Here is a 16,083-nt window from a genome sequence, read left to right as displayed (position 1 = left end):
CTCATCTGCTCTGGTGCCAGCGATGCCCAGTCCTATGCTCTCTGCCTGTGGCTCTTCCTTCAGAGCCCCTGAAGGCCCCCGGAAGAGAGCAGGGAGGGCCCCTGGAAGAACAGGATTGTCCCAGCTGCCCTCCCAAAAAGCAGTCCAGGGGAACTGGCCCTGGCCATCTCTGTGGTGGCCTCTGGAAACCGATTCCTGTCCGGATCCCATCCTGTCTAGAATTGTGTGTGAGCTGAAGAGCTCACAGTTTTCTCATCTGTGAAATGGGTAAAATCATAATACCTCCTCCATTGCAGTATCAGGCTGCTGACTGGCAGGATTGTGGGGTGTTTATTCGTCCTGATTGGGCTTGGAAGGATCCCTAGAAACCTTCCTTCCTTTTCTGTCCTCATTGCTTCCCTGCCGAGTGGTCTGTGGGCCTCAGCCCCTAAGGAGGAGCCCTGGGGATGGTTCTAACCATTCACGAAGACCAGGCTTCCCCTCCCGTTCCTCTGCCTGCTCAGGGTCCTCTCTCACGTGAGTGGGGTGAGATGGGGGCTTTCCAGTTCTCTCCCCTACCCGGGTCTGTTCCCCTACCCCATGAGCTGGGCTCATCCCCGCCTTTTCCAACCTCCCTGGCCTCAGTTGTGGATACATTTCAGAGGACCCTTCCTGTGTCCCCTGCTCTGGACTTGAACCCAGGTTTACTGATTCAGGCAGCCTTCATACAATGTCATTTGAGCAATCACTGCCCCCCACCCCCACCCCGCGCCTCTCCTCCTCTCTGTGGCTATGCAGAGCAGGCTGGGGCCGTGGAACCACTCGGTTTGAATTCTTTTCTGACTCCAGCCCTTTACTCGCTGTGTGTAGACTTTGTCTGATGACTTTGCCTCTCTGAGCCTCAGTTTCCTAATCTGTAGAGTGAAGATAAAATCCATCTCACAGGATTGTATGGAAGATTCAGTAAGAAAATAGCAGTTTGCTCTCAGCAAGCTGGTGTTAAAGTTAAGAGTTGGAACTTGATGGGCTCTGATTTGGGCTCTTGTACTTGCTGGCTCTGTGGACTTGGTTGAGTGATTTTACCTCCCTGGGCCTCAGCGTCTTTGTCAGTGGGTATGATAAGAGGGACTACCTCGTAGATTGTCCTAAGGAGTAATGAGAATATTTTATGTAAGACTTCTTGCCATGGCGCTTGGTGGGTTATTCCTTTATTGTAGGTAAAAACTATAATAAAGGTATGTTATTATTATATTATATATTATTATAATATATTATTCCTATATTAAGGGTAAAAACCTATAATGATAGGTGGGCGACCCCAGTGCCCCTGGCTGGGACTTCCTAGGAAATGCGGGCCAGGAGGACAAGGTCTGAGGCTGTGCTGTCCCCCTCCTGCCCAGAGCTGCCGGAGAACTGGACGGACACTCGGGAGACACTGCTCGAGGGGATGCTCTTCAGCCTCAAGTACCTGGGCATGACGCTGGTGGAGCAGCCCAAGGGCGAGGAGTTGTCAGCTGCTGCTGTCAAGAGGATCGTGGCCACGGTGAGCCCTGCTCGGGGTGGGGGAGCCGTGAGCCCCGGGCCAGCTTCTCCTGGGGTGCCACTCCTCCCCTGCTTATTACCTTGATCCGATGCATCTGAGCTGTTCTTACCCTGAGTCCCCTTGCATCCGGCCTAGGGACTCTGGCAGAGAGGCTTGTGGGGTCAGGGTCAGTGTCCTCCTGTTCTGTTGTTGTGGCCATGGCCTCTCCTAGTCTCCCCTCCCCCAATCCCGGTCCCCTGCCTAAGGGTTAGTGACTTAGTGCCAGGGAGTAAGGGGGAGGTTGCCTTCACCCAACCATTTGCCCTGTGGCCCGAGGGAGAGGGTAACCCACCAGAGACTGGATCTCCCTGCTCCCCTGCTCCCCATCTTGAGTAAACATGGCCCTGTAAATGCACCTCCCTTGGTGGTCTCAGACCCCTCAGCTCAGACCCTCACAGGTACAGGGTGGAGTGGAGGGTCCCCAGGTGTGGCACTGCTGGGTTGTGATAGCCCACTCAGCGCTCAGAGTCTGAAGTGCCTCCTAGCTGTGTGTCCTTGGGCAGGTCCCTTAACCTCTCTGAGTCCATTTCCTCCTCGGAAGAAGCTCTGTCGCCTATAAGATGACTCAAGGTCCAGTGGCTGGCAGACAGCGGGTCCTCCATGAGCAGCAGTTGTCCCTGTGTTTATTAGAAGAAGGCATTCCTGACTAATGTCTTCCTTGGTTTGTCTGCGTCTCTAAGCTGAGACCTCACATGGGCCTCAAGTCTGGGACTTAGACCAGGCAGGTGTAGCCCATGAGAGTAGGTCCCAAGTGAGGCAGGCAGGCTGCTCTGACTCACGTCTATCCCAAGGCCAAGGCCAGCGGGAAGAAGCTACAGAAAGTGACTCTTAAGGTGTCACCACGGGGGATTATCCTGACTGACAACATCACCAACCAGCTGATTGAGAATGTGTCCATTTACAGGTATGCTCAGCATTGCCCACATTCACTCTGCCACTTGGGGGGGGTGCTGGGGTGCCCTTTCTGAATCCAGGTGCCAGCACTTCCTGTCTCGGAAGCCTCAGTTTCCTTGTGTGTTTGTAGGGGAGGAACCAGATCCCGCCTCACGGTACTGTTAGGAAGTGCTGAGTGCACAGCCCCCGGCTCACCGTGGGTGCTTGGTTAAAGGCAGTTGCTGCTGTCATGAGTCGTTGCAGCAGGCAGCTGAGGTCTAGTCAGGGCTAGGACCCCCTCCCCAAGCATGCTGCTGAGTCAGGCTTGGAGCAGAGCACTGCAGAGTCATAGCCTTTTCCTTCTGCTGTGAATTAGCAGCTCAGCTCTGGACATCTGGCCAGGCATTCAGGGAGGCCTCAAGGCAGAGTCTGAGGCCAGAAAGTAAAGGGTATGGAGGCGGGGGGTGGGGAGGGTGGCTGTTCTCAAGGAGGCAGAGCCTAGACCTTGGAACCTCAGACTCTTCCCACTCCCCCTCTTGGCTGATCAGTTGTTGGATCTCAGTGCTGTAAGGGACAGTCCATTTTATAGATGGAGACACTGAGGCCCACGGTGATGTAGTCGCTGAGCAGGGAACAGGACACCGAGGCTAGAGTTCTGTCCAGCAGGCACCCAGCTGCCAGGCACTCTTCTGCCCTCTTGCTTTGTCTCCAAGCAGGTGGCTTTACCCGCTGGAACATAAGCAGTACTGGGGGTGGTTGTTGGGGGAGGGGATGGTGTTGGAGGGTGTGGTTTTAGAGTTTCTGACCAGTGTCTTCCTCTCACCTCTCTGACTCTGCCTGCCTCCTTTAACCAGGGGAGGCCTCAGTCCCTGCTTTCAAGGAGGGAAAGGAGGGGAAGAAATAGGAGATTAGAGTATTTATTTCCCAAGAGGGCAGAGAAGAAGGGGCCTGCCTGAGGAAACCTGGGAAGGCCTCCCAGGAGAGGTGGCAGGAAGCTTGATCCTCTGAGACAGAGAAGAGGGAGCTGCTGGCCTGGGGGTCTTAATGGTGCTGATCCCTGTGTCCAGGGCTGTGACTGAAGCTGTGCTGAGCTCCTGCCCCATCTCTGGGCTGCCGGTTCCTTCAGATGGAGATTCCCAGGATGAGCAGCCATCAGGGAGGCAGCAGGCTGGGGGTGGGAGTGGCTGTGAGGATGGTGGGCAGGTTTTCTAAGAGGAGGGAGCTGCTGTGTGCTCCTCCTGGATCCCCTGGGCCGACCTCTGGGCAGGGGTGTGACTAGAGGGCGGAGAGGGGAGGCCTGGTGCAGGGCATCGGTGGGCGAGGCGGTGTCCTGCTTCCCCTTCCGTCTGGTCAGCACAGGCCCTGAAGGGCAGCACAGCAGTGGTTATGGCCCCTGGAATCTGCAGGTGAACACAGGTCTCAGCTCTGCCACTTAGCTTGGTGGTCTGAGACCGTTAGCGGTTTTCTCATCTGAAAAGTGGAGATGATAATGGAGCCCATCTTGGGCAGCTCTGAGAATTAAATGAAGCGGTATCTGGAACTTGGCCTGGGGTGCAAGAACAGGGCTTAGCAATTGCCGTTTTGAGGTGTTGCTCCATAGGGGCAGAGGGAGGTGCCCTCAGCCTTTCCTTCCACTCCGTCCTGCCAACCCCACCCCCCCATGGCCCGGAATGCCAAGGCCATGTCTTCAGAGTCTTGCCCTCTGGGAATGGGATAGCAGGCTCCGGGGGACCCCGAGGGAGACGCCCTACGGGCATCCCAGGTGTGGTCAGGCCCCATGCTGGGGTTTGGGGACACTCCCCACTTGCCTTTCAGGATCTCCTACTGCACAGCAGACAAGATGCACGACAAAGTGTTTGCCTACATCGCGCAGAGCCAGCACAACGAGAATCTCGAGTGCCATGCCTTCCTCTGCACCAAACGGAAAATGGTCAGTGGGGAGAGGCTGGGCCTAGGCAGGCTTTGGCTTTGCCTTGGCAGCCCTGCCCTCGGGGGCCCTGTTTGGTAGCGGGGGCAGGACCCAAAGACGGCATCACTTAATAGGAAGTAGGAAACCCCCCCAGGATCCCCAAGAGGATGCCGAGAGCACTGAGTAAGGCCGCAGCCAGTGGGTGGCTGCCCTGGGTGGTCAGCCTGGTCGGTGGGCAGCGACGGGCCCGTGTCCCCAGTGAGTGCCCTGGCACCTTCCTCTCTGTAACATGAGTGATTGGATTTAAGGTTGGGGTGGGGATGGTGTGTAGCGTGGTCTGGGGGTACAGGGCCTTGTAGGACCTAGTCCCTGGGGACTGGTGATCACAGGGTCGGGGGGATGGCAGCAGGACCTGGCTTGCTGTAGCCGGAGTGGGGAGGGAAACAGCCATTTTCTGCACCAACTGTGTGTCGCCCACGGTGGTTGGCCTTAAAGGATCCTCTTGTTTAACCCTCTGTGAGGGGGCAGCTGTTACTGTCTTCATTGTTTTTATGAGGAAGCAGACTCACAGAGGTCAGCTGTTGCTGATGGTGACACAGCGGGCTGGGCAGAGCGAGGGTTTAAACCCATGTTCCCCCCGCCCCCACCTGGGCATGACTGTGAGGAGCCACGGGCTCCTTGCCCCGTTTTCCAGGCCACTCCTTGGCGAGGTCCGGCTGAGATGAGTGGGAACCTCCGTGGTCTCTAGGCATTTGTCTCGAACGTTGGGACAAGCAGCCAGAGCGTGTCCGCCTTTAGTATTGAGGCTTTCGTTTCGAAGACCCCTGAGGCCTGAGCATCTGCTCTGTGACGAGGTTCCTGACATTTACTTATTTAGTGTTGGCCTCTGTTGACCTCTGTATATGGAGCCCAGAGCCCCAGTCCCCGTGCCCTGTGGTCCTTGGAGCCAAGGAGACAGGATTCTCTCCCCTACCCCTCTCATCAAGGACGTGTCAAGGACATCACTGTCTTGGAGTGTCTCCCCCCCGGCCCCCTAGGCCTCCTGCTACGCATCAGGGCCTGCTTGAGGTCTTGTGTTAGTTTCTGATAGCTGCTGTAAGAAGTGACTACTATAGTGGTTGAAAACAACCCACTGCTACGGTCCTGGAGGTTGGAAGTCTCAGGTGGCTCAGCGGGGCTGTGTTCCTTTTGGAGGCTCCAGGGAGGAACACACTTCTTGCCTTTCTTAGTCTCTAGGGGCCACCACTCCTGGGCTCCGGGCCCCTTCTCCAGCCAGCCAGCCAGCGGCGGAGCACCTCCCAGTCTCCCTCCTACTTCTGTTGCCACATTGCCGTTTCAAGCTCTGACCACCCCCTCCCTCTCACAAGCCCCCTGCAATTGGGCCACTGGGGAATCCAGGATGCTCGCTTATGTCTCAACACCCTTTGCGCAGTCACACCTGTAGAGTCCCTGTTGTGATGCCAGCCAGCACTCACAGGCTCCGGGGATTAGACAGGGACATCTTTGGGGGCCGTGATTCAGCCCACCACAGGCCTTGTGCAGGGAGCGCTCTGGGGCAGGTCAGATTAGGGCTCTGACCCTAGCCAATGTGCTGGGTGTGACAGTGGGTAAGACCCTGCCCTTCCACGGGCTGTCTGCCCATCAGCAGAATGAAGAGGTCGCCTCAATGACCTCTGGGATTATTCTGAAAGGCCCCTTTCTTCTGTGCACCTCATTTCTTTCCTGCAGACTCGGTGTCGCCAGCCACTCACCCAAGGCCTCGTGATGCCCCGGGTCCCCGAGCTGCAGTGGCTTCTCCCATGATGGCCTTGTTCTCACAAACAGTGACTCTTGGCTTTGTCTCTTATGAGGCCACACTGACTTAAAAATACAGGCTCGTTATGTCCCCATTGTTTGTCTCTTCCTCCCCACTGGCCAGAGCAGGCGCTGGGCTGGGGCGGCTGGCCCTCGTCCACTGCTGCAGTTCGGACCCTGGCGCGTAGGGGCTCCGAGCAGCAGAGGCTTCCTCTGGGGAGGGAGGTCGGAGGTAAAAGAGAGCAGATGCTGGCCCAGCAGCTCAAGGGAGGCCCGGGCTTGGGTCAGAGGACTTTAGACAGGCCTGCCCCAGGCCAAGAGGTCAGTTATTGAGGGAAACAGCGTGCCCATGGCAGCGCCCTGTTCCAGCACAGGGAATGGCCGCTGTGGGACACCTGGGCCCAGGCTCCTCCCTTGTCCTGGCACATTATCCTCTGTGGCAGGGGCTGATCGGGTCGATCATGGCGTAACCACCCTTTCTCAGCTGGCCTCCCCACTCCGAGCCTTGGGGACGCCCCTCCAGGCCATCTGATGCAAAGGTGGTGTTCTCATGTCCCTGCCTGAGGCCTCAGCTGAGCCCGTGCTGGAGCCTGGCCATGTTGGAGATGCCAAGATTCTCGGGGCTTGGTGGGCATTTCTCAGATGGAGGCAGAAGGTGAAATGGGGCCCTCGGGTTCTGCAGTCCATCTGCTGACAAGTGTCACTTGTCACTCCACAGATGGCACTGCTGCCTGTCCGGGCTAGGCCCCGTGTTGGGCACTGGGGCCCCAGGGAATCGGCCGTAGAGATACCAGCAAGATGGCTGGGGGAAAGAGCCGGGATTCAGTGGCTGGTGGACCTGGCTCTAGGGTGGAGGTTATTAGTCTCTCTGGGGGTCCGTAAGACTTCCCAGAGAAGGAGATATTTTGAATCAAGCTTTGAGGGCTGAGTAATGAGTGGGAGTTTGGCAGCCAAGAGGAAGGGGGTAGGGGTGGTGAGCGGCTGTGTGCACCCAGCACAGGAATCAGCACGTGCAGACACAGGTGCAGAATTAAATGGTATGATTGGTGGGTGAGGACGCCCGTGTCACTGGAGCTGGGGTGTGGCAAAGCAGAGTCAGCCTGCCGGGGGAACTTGAATTTGAACGCTGTAATAGCCCTCGTTGCTTTTGGCCAGTGGCCCACCATCTCCACATCCCCACCCTTTCTCTCCTGGACGTTTGCATGAGCGAGAAGCCTGTGGCCACTCAGGGGGAGGGAGGAGGGGTTCTTCTCTGCATCATCCACCGGTTCACCTGAGCTTGGGCAGCACACCACCAGGTCCCCCCCGTGACTGCCGTTGGCCACGGTCAGGATGAGCTCCTCTGCAAGGAACTGTTTCCATCCACCCTGCTGGGAGGCCTCGGCCAGCACTGTGGCCTGACTATGGGTTCTAAGCAAAGGTGGGGTTAGGGCTTCAGTGCGGGGGTCCTGGGGGTGCAGTGCAGGAGGACTGACAGTAAGCAAGGGGACACCCCCTAATTCTAACTCGAGCAGGCGGAGGCAGATCTGCTCTCCCTCACGTGGCCCCTGGCATTCCTCGAGTAATCCTTTTAGTGCAGGATTTATGCTGCTAGGGCAGCAGAGCCGTAAGGGACACGTGGCCCGACTTGGTGTGAGTACCAGGCTAGGATCTGGGATCCTGGGGCATCCTGCGCTAGACCTGGCCCCTTGAAGGAGCCAATAGCTTGGTTCCTGGAAATGAGACAGGGACGCGAAACACTGAGTGTTAGAACCCAATCCTGGCCAGAAGAACGCCCGCCGCAGACCGGATGCGTTCTGCGGAGGGGTGGGCTCGCAGCCTGTGCGCTGAGGGTGGGAAGGCCTCCCCGGGGGCAGGCCCGAGAAGTTCTTTGCTGTGACACTGCCCGGGAGAGCAGGGCCTACCCTGCTCCCAGTCCCTGCCCAGCCTGGGCTTGCAGCCACCTGCACACATGTGTGTCCCGGGTTATATTTGGTTTACTTACAGCTCCGAATTTCAGGGCGAAAGGGCCGGGGTGTATGCAAATGAACAAGTCGATTTATGCAAAAACAGTATCAGGCTTGTGCCCGCAGATATCCTGGAGGCAAAAATCACGCGTTTCCATCTCTCTGCCACCTTAGGTGACCAGCCCTTTCTTGGGTGTCTGGTGATTTGACTCCAGCTGCTAATCAGCCCATATTTTTAGTTCATGGGCAATTCTCAATGGTAACTGGGTCTATTAAACTTGATTCCGACGTGACAGCTTAAATTGTAAACAGCTGTGAAGAGTTTCATACTTAATTACCATATTTAAGTTTTGCCATAAAGCGCCCGTACTTCCATCAAAAATGTAAATGACGGAGACATTCAAATGAGATTTTATACTTCGTGAAGTTTAATTGGCATGGATCAGTCAGCTTGTTTAAGGATTTTTAAATTTAAAAAAAAAAAAGAGTTTTAAAGGCAGTAGCCACAGACTCATTTCTCAATTAAATCAAGTTGTCTGGCAGATAGTAAGAGAGTGGGCTCTGAGGCTGGTTATGCCTGAACTTGTGCACTTGAAAGAATCTGGTGCTTTCTTCCCTAGGCCCAGGCTGTCGGAAGGAAGCTAGATGCCGCTTCCGGCTACGGCCGAGCTCTGGGACTCCTGTTCCCATAAGCTGGGCTGTGATTAACCCTGAACTGGAAGCAGAGAGAGGAAGAGGCCAAGATGCATGTGGGCTGGGGTAGGTCCTGGTTGAGCGAGGCCTTCGGAAGCCTGCCCCTCGGGCAGATGGAGTTCAGTCAGCCCATTGCACCTCTGGACAGCTTTGGCCTGCTCTGGGGATCAGGGGTGTTTAGACTCTGCCTTTAGGGAGCACCCAGGTAGAGTGACACAGGCATGTGAACTGGTGACACTCATATGCATGATGCCAGAGAGAGGTAGGTGGGGCTGTGGGGTGCCAGTGCTGGTGACCTGAGAGAGCTGGTGACATCTGAGTTGGTTCTGAAGGGGCGGATGGGAGTTCTTCAGGGGTGAAGGGCCAAGATGTGGCCCGCCTCTTACAGGTATGTTATAGCACTGAATGGTTTTGGTCTCTTGACACAGGTACACGTTGACGTTTTTACTCCCGCCAGGAAATGTATAAGCCGCCTCCTCCCTTTTTGGGATCCAGTTTTAAGTCCCCCAACCCAGCTTAGGGCTAACCAGAGTCCAGCCTTTGCCTCTGGCTGTGGCTCGTTGAGGCAGTGACTGCACCCTTTCCAGTCCTGGCTTTTCTGTTGTCTAATTTCAAGGGCTAAGTTACTGTGTGAAGTCCTCAGGTAATTAGGGAGGGCTTCTTGGAGGAAGTCAGCTTCCTAGTTAATTGAATATAGGGAAGCCCAAAGGGAAGAGGAAAAAAGGTGGAGACGAACAGCCATTGCAAAGGTCGGGGCTGGAAGAGAGGTGGGGGACATGGCTGGGCTACAGGTGGTGAACTGGGGCCCCAGCTGCCTGGAGGGCTTGTGGCCTCCTTACATCCCGGGCTTCTTTGGTGACCTGGGAGGGGCCAGGACTCCGCCCTTGCCTGTCTGACAGTTCAGAGCCTCAGCCTCAGGCCTGCATTTCTGACTTGCTGTCACCTGCCTGACGTGTGCCCCTCCCTTACCCCGCTTCCTGTTTTTCAGGCCCAGGCTGTCACCCTCACAGTAGCCCAGGCCTTCAAAGTTGCCTTCGAGTTCTGGCAGGCGTCCAAGGAAGGTGAGCCTTGATCAGGGACACTGTGGTGGGTAGGGGGTGGGGCCGGGGAAGGCTGGCAGAGTAGAGCGGGGTCGGGGGTGGGTGGTGAAGGCCCTGGAGTCCAGGCCCGACTCTCCACCTCATCACCTGCCTGGTTTGTGACTTTGGACAGGTCCCTTCACTTCTCTGAGTCCCTGTTCCCCCTGTGAAGAAATGGGAACAGCTGTCTCCCTCCCCCCAGGGTGATTGTGAGGATTAAGTCTACAGAGTTTCTCTCCTCTCTGCCTGCCCCCTGAGAGTGGCCGCAGACCACCCCTGCCCAGCGAGTGCTGGGACTGGGGCTCCAACGCACTGTGCCTTGGTCCCACAGAGAAGGAGAAGAGGGAGAAAGCCAGCCAAGAAGGAGGGGACGTCCTGGGCGGGGGCCTCTGTGACAGCACCCCATCACTGAAGAGCCGTGAGTCGTGGGCAGGGCGTGGGGCCAGAGTCAGCTGCATGTCCCTGGGTCTGGGCCTGCCCTTCATCCAAAGAGCCCCATTCCCTCCTGGGCTGGGCCAAACCCTTGGGTTTGTGTGTGTGTGTGTGTGTTTTATTGTTAAATAAATAATACATCTTCTTTATAGATAAATTAGAACATATGGTTAGAAGGGAAGGTTGCTCATTTTGGTGCATGTTCTTGCAAATATGTTGCTGTGCAACTGTATAAATATATGCATACATCTCTCTGTATACATTTAACATCCTGTTATGTGATCTCTTAAAAAAAACTTAGTCTGTTGTAAATGTAAAATTTGCAACCTGAAATGTTAGCTGGGGAGAGGTTCTCACCCTGCGGGCAGCCGTCCAGCTGTTTCAGGAGGTGCCCAGCTGGGGCTCCGGGTGGGCCGGTTGACAGGCCTGGGAAGGCCATGTCCGAGGAGGGAGTCAGGACCAGGACAGCCCCGGAGGCTCCGGGACCGGGCTGGGAGACGGGGCCTGGAAACAGGTGCTCCCTCCCACTGACACACCTGACCGGGCTCCTTGTAGTGGTTGCCACTGGGAACCTGCTGGACTTGGAAGAGACGGCCAAGGCCCCGCTGTCCACGGTCAGCGCTAATACCCCTAATGTGGATGAGGCACCGAGGCCCCAAGCCTTGAACAATAGCAGCGTTGTCTGGGTGAGTGGTCAGAGGGACCCCGTAGGGGTCCTGATCCTGGTTGAGGCCTGAGGCTGCTCCGGGACCCGAGCTCCGTTGCACATGACTCCAGTCCTCCGGGAGGGCCAGACCCAGCCCGGCAGTGCCCAGGCCCAGTGTGGGGGGCAAACAATGTCCGCTTTAAACTTGGGGCTGCCTCCCCTGCAGGCTTGGCTCCCTGCACAGCTGTCTCCTCACAATGGCCAGCCTCTTGGTCTGAGCATCCATAGCTCGGCCTACCACAGGACCAGCCAAAGGCTCCCTTGTTCTTGGCGTGGGCACGGTTTGCTCCTGACGCCCCTCCCTACCCCGCCATCTCCGGGAGGAGCCCGAGGCCTGGCCGTCAGGCGTGAGCCCCTGACTCGCTCTGTGACGCCAGGCAAGCCCCCTGCCCTCTCTGTGTCTCAGCTTTTTCGTCCCCTCAATAAAGATGATGACCTCTGCCTGCAGAATCTCCCAGAGGAAACTGGGTGGGGTTTTTTTATTATCAAAATTAAAAATTTTTTTTCCTTTGAAAATAATTTCAGACCTACCAAAAAAGTTGTAAAAACAGTACAAAACATTCCTATTCACCCTTCATCCAGATTCTCCAAATGTCAGCATCTTCTGTAACCAACATTACAGTGATCAAAATCATTACCATCAATCTGATGCTGTTATATAATCTACAGGCCATAGTCACATTCCTCCATGTGTCCCCCCTGTGTCCCTTTTCTGGTCTAGAATCAATTGCAGGATCGTTACTTTGTCATGTCTCTTTAATTAAAAAAAATCTGGAGTGTTGGTGGACTTGAAAACTCCTACCCCACTCCCTGCTGGGGGCCACCCGTAGGCACCACGAGCCTGTTCTCTGCTGTTGGGAACCGCCCTTGGCACCCGGCCCTCTGCTCAGGGAGGCACCAGGGAGCCCTTGCCAGCTGTTTTCCCACCTAGGCTGTGGGATACCGGCCATCACTTAATCCCTCATGAGCTTTGAATTCTGGCTTTGCTCCTGGAAGGGGATGAAAGCAAGAACACCGTCTTACCTACCCTCTTGCTCTCGGAACTTGAAAGCCATAGACCTCATCCGGTCCAACCCCCTCATCTTGCGGAAGGAAAAGCTGAGTCCCAAAGAGGAGCAGCAGCTTGCCCAAGGTGTCCCTCGGCCAGTGGCAGAGCTGGGAATTATACCCACCCAGGTGCTCTTTCTCCTGCTCCGCATCCCAGGTTTGGGTCCCTGGGTTGAGATGCACGTGGCAGTAGCCAGGCGGGCGGGGAGGGGCCTACAGTGCCTCTTCCCCCCAGGCACCCGCCAGACCCCTACGCTTGTGTCCAGAGTCCCCGTGGCCTAGCCGGGGCTGGGACAGACCCTGGCTGTGAGCAGCCGCTCCCCCGCTGAGGGTTCATATCTCCTGCTTTGTTTTCCCCAAGGAGCTGGATGATGGCCTGGATGAAGCATTTTCAAGGTAATTTTAGCTGGGCTCCTTGTGCTGGGGAAGGAGGCCTGGCATTTGTGGGCTGCTGCTCTGGGGTCCTCTGCCTGTCTGAGAACATGAACTCTGATCTTCTCCAGAGCAAAAATCTCTACTCGAATACCTCCAGGGATGGGGAACTCACTCTCTGGGGTTGGCTGCGTCTGCTACAAAGCTCCTGCTATTGAATCAAAAACTATTCCTAGTGGCTTCTCTGCCACAGTCTGGGCTGAACTGAATGATCTACAGCTCAGGTTGACTTCCTCTGCCTGCACCTGGTGTGGCCTTTAGAACCTGGCTTTTTGCAGGCTTTGTTCCCTCCAGAGGTTTTGCACTTGTGGAAAGCGGCAGGGAGGGGGCAATGCTTAATGAAGCCCATGGAGCAATACGTAGAGGAGGGGTGTCAGGCACAGCGAGGAGGCATCTGGGTCTTGTCTGAGGGTGGTGGCATTTCCCCATCTCCGCAGGGGCCATCGCTGTAGCCATGGCTACCTTCAGTTCAGGGACATGGCCCTGAAAGGCTGGGCTGGAGAGAGGTCTGGGCAGCTCAGGGTTCTGAGCACTGGACCTGTGCAGAGCTGACTCCCTGGGCAGCCCCCTGCAGCCTTCTCCTTCCTTCCCAACCCCTCCCTGCTAGAGCCTGGCAGACACCCCTTGGCCTAGCCCAGGGGGTGGGAGGTGGGTGATCAGTACTTTCATGGAGGCAAAGACATTCTTTTCACTCTCCAGCCTGCTTCACTGACTTCACTGACTACAGCGCCCTCATTTTAAGAAAATCTTCCATTTGCTTGTTCCAGATTCCTAAAGTATCATGTGCCCTTTATTAACAACTTCGAAAATCAGCAGAGCATTAAACACGAAAGAACACCATCCTATAATCCCACAGCCCACACTTTTGGGCTTAATGCATGCTAATCCTATACATATACATTTTTTTTTTTTTTTTTTTTTTTTTTGCATTGATCAGCTCATGGTATTTGCCATCAGGGATACCGATTTTCACCTAACGTTGGCATACCAGGAGCATTTCCCCAAGCTGTTAACGACTCCTTGTAAACACCTCTGCCCCCTCACATTCTTCTAAGGCCCTGGGCCATAATTTCCTTAACTCCCCCAATTCTTTGGATGTTTCAGTTCTCTTCTTTTTACGTCTCCATGTTGAAGGGCACTGTGTTGAACACCGCTCTAGCCAGCAGTCTCCTGCCGTCTCTGGCCCGCACATGCCCCTCCCTGCCTGTGCCAACGCTGCCCTTCCCCTCCCCCCTTTCCTGGTGGAGCTGGGGTGGGGTCGTGGAGCCTCTCTCTCCATGACAGGAATGTGACTGCCCCCCAGTGTTCTGAGCCATTGGGCCCTCACGGGTAGGCTCCGGTCAGAGATGCCACCTCTCCTGACATCATGGGGTTCTTCCGGCCCCCGAGGCCTGGCTTCTTTCCATCCATGCCCCCTCCCTCTGACCCTGGACTGGCTGCTCAGGCCCCCGCCGGCCCCTTTGGGGACCCTCGGCTCACACAGCTCTGCCTTCCAGGCTTGCCCAGTCTCGGACGAACCCTCAGGTCCTGGATACTGGATTGACAGCGCAGGATATCCACTACGCCCAGTGCCTGTCCCCTGTCGACTGGGACAAGCCTGACAGCACCGGCGCCGAGCAGGATGACCTCTTCAGCTTCTGAGGGCCCAGGACTGGCAGGACACGTAACAGACCAAAGCCGCTTGTGGCGGGGTGGGGCCGGCTCCAGGACCCCCAGCCGCCCTCTTCCCGGTGGCAGCACTGTGGGCCTGCAAATCAGAGCTGCGTCCAGTCAAGCACGGGGAAAGGAGAAACTTTTTTTTTCGGCCACACTCTTTCCCTGAGAACTGAAGGATGCCTTGAATATTTATTCACTGACTCCTGGTTCAACTCGGAAGCCAGTTTTGCATCAGGCACAAGTGCAGTGTTTTACCAGCTTTCTGCCCTCTCCTGAGGAAGCTCGGCTCTGCTGTGGGTGTCAGGACGGTGACCAAAGCATTTCTTGTCTCTCCTCTTTTTCTAAGGCCCCAGATTTCCCTGGAGGCGTCCCCATTCCTTATAGAAAGCTGTCATCTTTTGAGCACGGGGAGGGGGGNTCCCCCTCACCCCCCACCCCCCACAGGCTCTGAGAGACTGAGGGGCAGCCCCTGACCAAAGACAACACATAGCTGGCACTTTAAACCACACATGTAGATATGGCCCCCAGGGGCTCCTCGAAGGTGCTGCTTTGCACAGAGCTTTCTGTCTGCCTTCCTGCAAGGAGGACGTGAAGTCCCCGCCGTTGGTCCCTATGGGTGCTCGGAACCAGTGTCGCTGGCTGTCCAGAAGTTCCCAGGGTCTGACTGCAACAGGGGGGGCCATCTCTGTGACTGCCCGTTGGGGTCCCCTGCCCTACCCCCGTCGGATTGAGCGTGTGCCCTCCTGTCCCGTCTGCCCGGCGTCTCTGAGCCCCGGTTCCCCATGCCTCCTGGGACAGTGTGTGGAGCCCAGCACCTAGACTCGGACAGGGCCGTCTGGTCGCCATGTTGCAGGTGAGGAAGCGGGCCCCCAGCGGGGAAGGGGTGGAGCGCAGAGTGGAACCAGCCCCCGTGCCGAAGTGGCCTTCTCCCCCTCGCTTCTAGCTCGCACCTCCTTCCTTTCTGGCTTTGTTGTCCTCCTGGGAACCAAAAACTCCAGCTATTTTCTGACCAAAATGTGTTTCATAACAAACCATCTGGTGCCTTTCCACGCAGAGCTGGCTTGAGCCTCCGTGCCCTGCTAGTTGTCTGGCTGCCGATTTCCATGAAAATGGAAGTATTGATGCTAATTCGGAGGGTGAAACAAAACCAAACTCTGGAAGCATCCCCCTCCTCCTGACTCTCACCCCTGGGTTGGGACCTGTTGGCGGCAGTCAGTCCTCAGAGTCTCCCTTCGCCCCGCCCCCTCCCGAGCGCATCACCCCTCGGGGCTCCCATCGGGGCTTCCAGGGTCCTCTCTGCCCAGAGGTGCCTCCCAGGCCTGGCCTCGCTGAGCTCAAGTCACTGATCACAGTTGGTGCATAGGAGACACAAACACACCGTTTCTCAGAACCTGCTTGTCCAAGCACTTGAATCAGCACAAAGACAGAAGTGCCCGGGCGAGGAGAGGGATGGTATTTGTAGAGTCTATGAGAATATGGGGTCACTCGTTTCCCTGCCCAGCCCTTCCTCATTGCCGCCCACCCCAGGCCTCCTTGGTATTGGCCCCTGCATTTGTTATGAGGCAGCACGTGTTGAGCCTGACAAGCTGTCCCTGGCAGGAGGATCTGGGGGCCCCCAAGAGAGGCCATGCTGTGTGTGTGTGTGTGTGTGTGTGTGTGTGTGTGTGTGTGAGAGAGAGAGAGAGAGAGAGAGAGTCAGACTTGGCCTTCGCGGTGGTCTCTGGCTGACAAGCCGTCAGGTATGCTCCCCTGTGCTCCGCGTGTGTGCAGAGGAGTCTTCTGCTTTACGTTGTGTTGCTGTTAAAGATGTTCTAACGAGGAAAAGAATAAGTAATAAAGGTTCTCGTTTTGAAATACAAAGAGCACTTGCAGGAAGCGGCCAGTTGCCACGTGGGAGCGTGGTTGGGCAGTTCCTACTTTTAGTGGTTATAACAGGCAGTGACCACAGGCCGAGG

The 16,083-nt window shown here is 56.2% G+C and overlaps 1 protein-coding gene across 2 annotated transcripts; it reads left to right on the top strand.

Annotated features, from left to right (window-relative positions):
- The first annotated feature begins 1,385 nt into the window (after nt 1-1,385).
- LDLRAP1 (low density lipoprotein receptor adaptor protein 1) lies at nt 1,386-14,320 on the top strand. 2 transcript variants are annotated; one of them, XM_077775666.1, is made up of 8 exons: nt 1,386-1,522; nt 2,353-2,465; nt 4,250-4,364; nt 9,765-9,837; nt 10,187-10,273; nt 10,843-10,973; nt 12,405-12,436; nt 13,969-14,320. In XM_077775666.1, the coding sequence occupies exons 1-8, from the start codon at nt 1,427-1,429 to the stop codon at nt 14,111-14,113; spliced, it is 792 nt and encodes a 263-aa protein (XP_077631792.1). In that variant the 5' UTR covers nt 1,386-1,426; the 3' UTR covers nt 14,114-14,320. The 2 variants fall into 2 exon arrangements, with proteins under 2 accessions (XP_077631792.1, XP_077631791.1); XM_077775665.1 differs by having other exon boundaries at nt 12,402-12,436.
- The last annotated feature ends 1,763 nt before the right edge of the window (nt 14,321-16,083 follow it).

The sequence above is a fragment of the Crocuta crocuta genome, unplaced genomic scaffold, assembly GCF_008692635.1.
Source record: "Crocuta crocuta isolate KB4526 unplaced genomic scaffold, BGI_CrCroc_1.0 scaffold127, whole genome shotgun sequence".
NCBI classification, from domain to species: Eukaryota; Metazoa; Chordata; class Mammalia; order Carnivora; family Hyaenidae; genus Crocuta; species Crocuta crocuta.
The sequence above is the reverse complement of the archived record's forward strand: the minus strand, read 5'-3'. Positions and strand labels throughout refer to the sequence as shown.

Coding starts and splice junctions, on each gene's coding strand:
- LDLRAP1 (XM_077775665.1), top strand. CDS start 1,427: ATGCTCTTCAGCCTCAAGTACCTGGGCATGACGCTGGTGGAGCAGCCC. Junction 1,523..2,352: donor TCAAGAGGATCGTGGCCACG/GTGAGCCCTGCT, acceptor GTCTATCCCAAG/GCCAAGGCCAGCGGGAAGAA. Junction 4,365..9,764: donor TCTGCACCAAACGGAAAATG/GTCAGTGGGGAG, acceptor CCTGTTTTTCAG/GCCCAGGCTGTCACCCTCAC.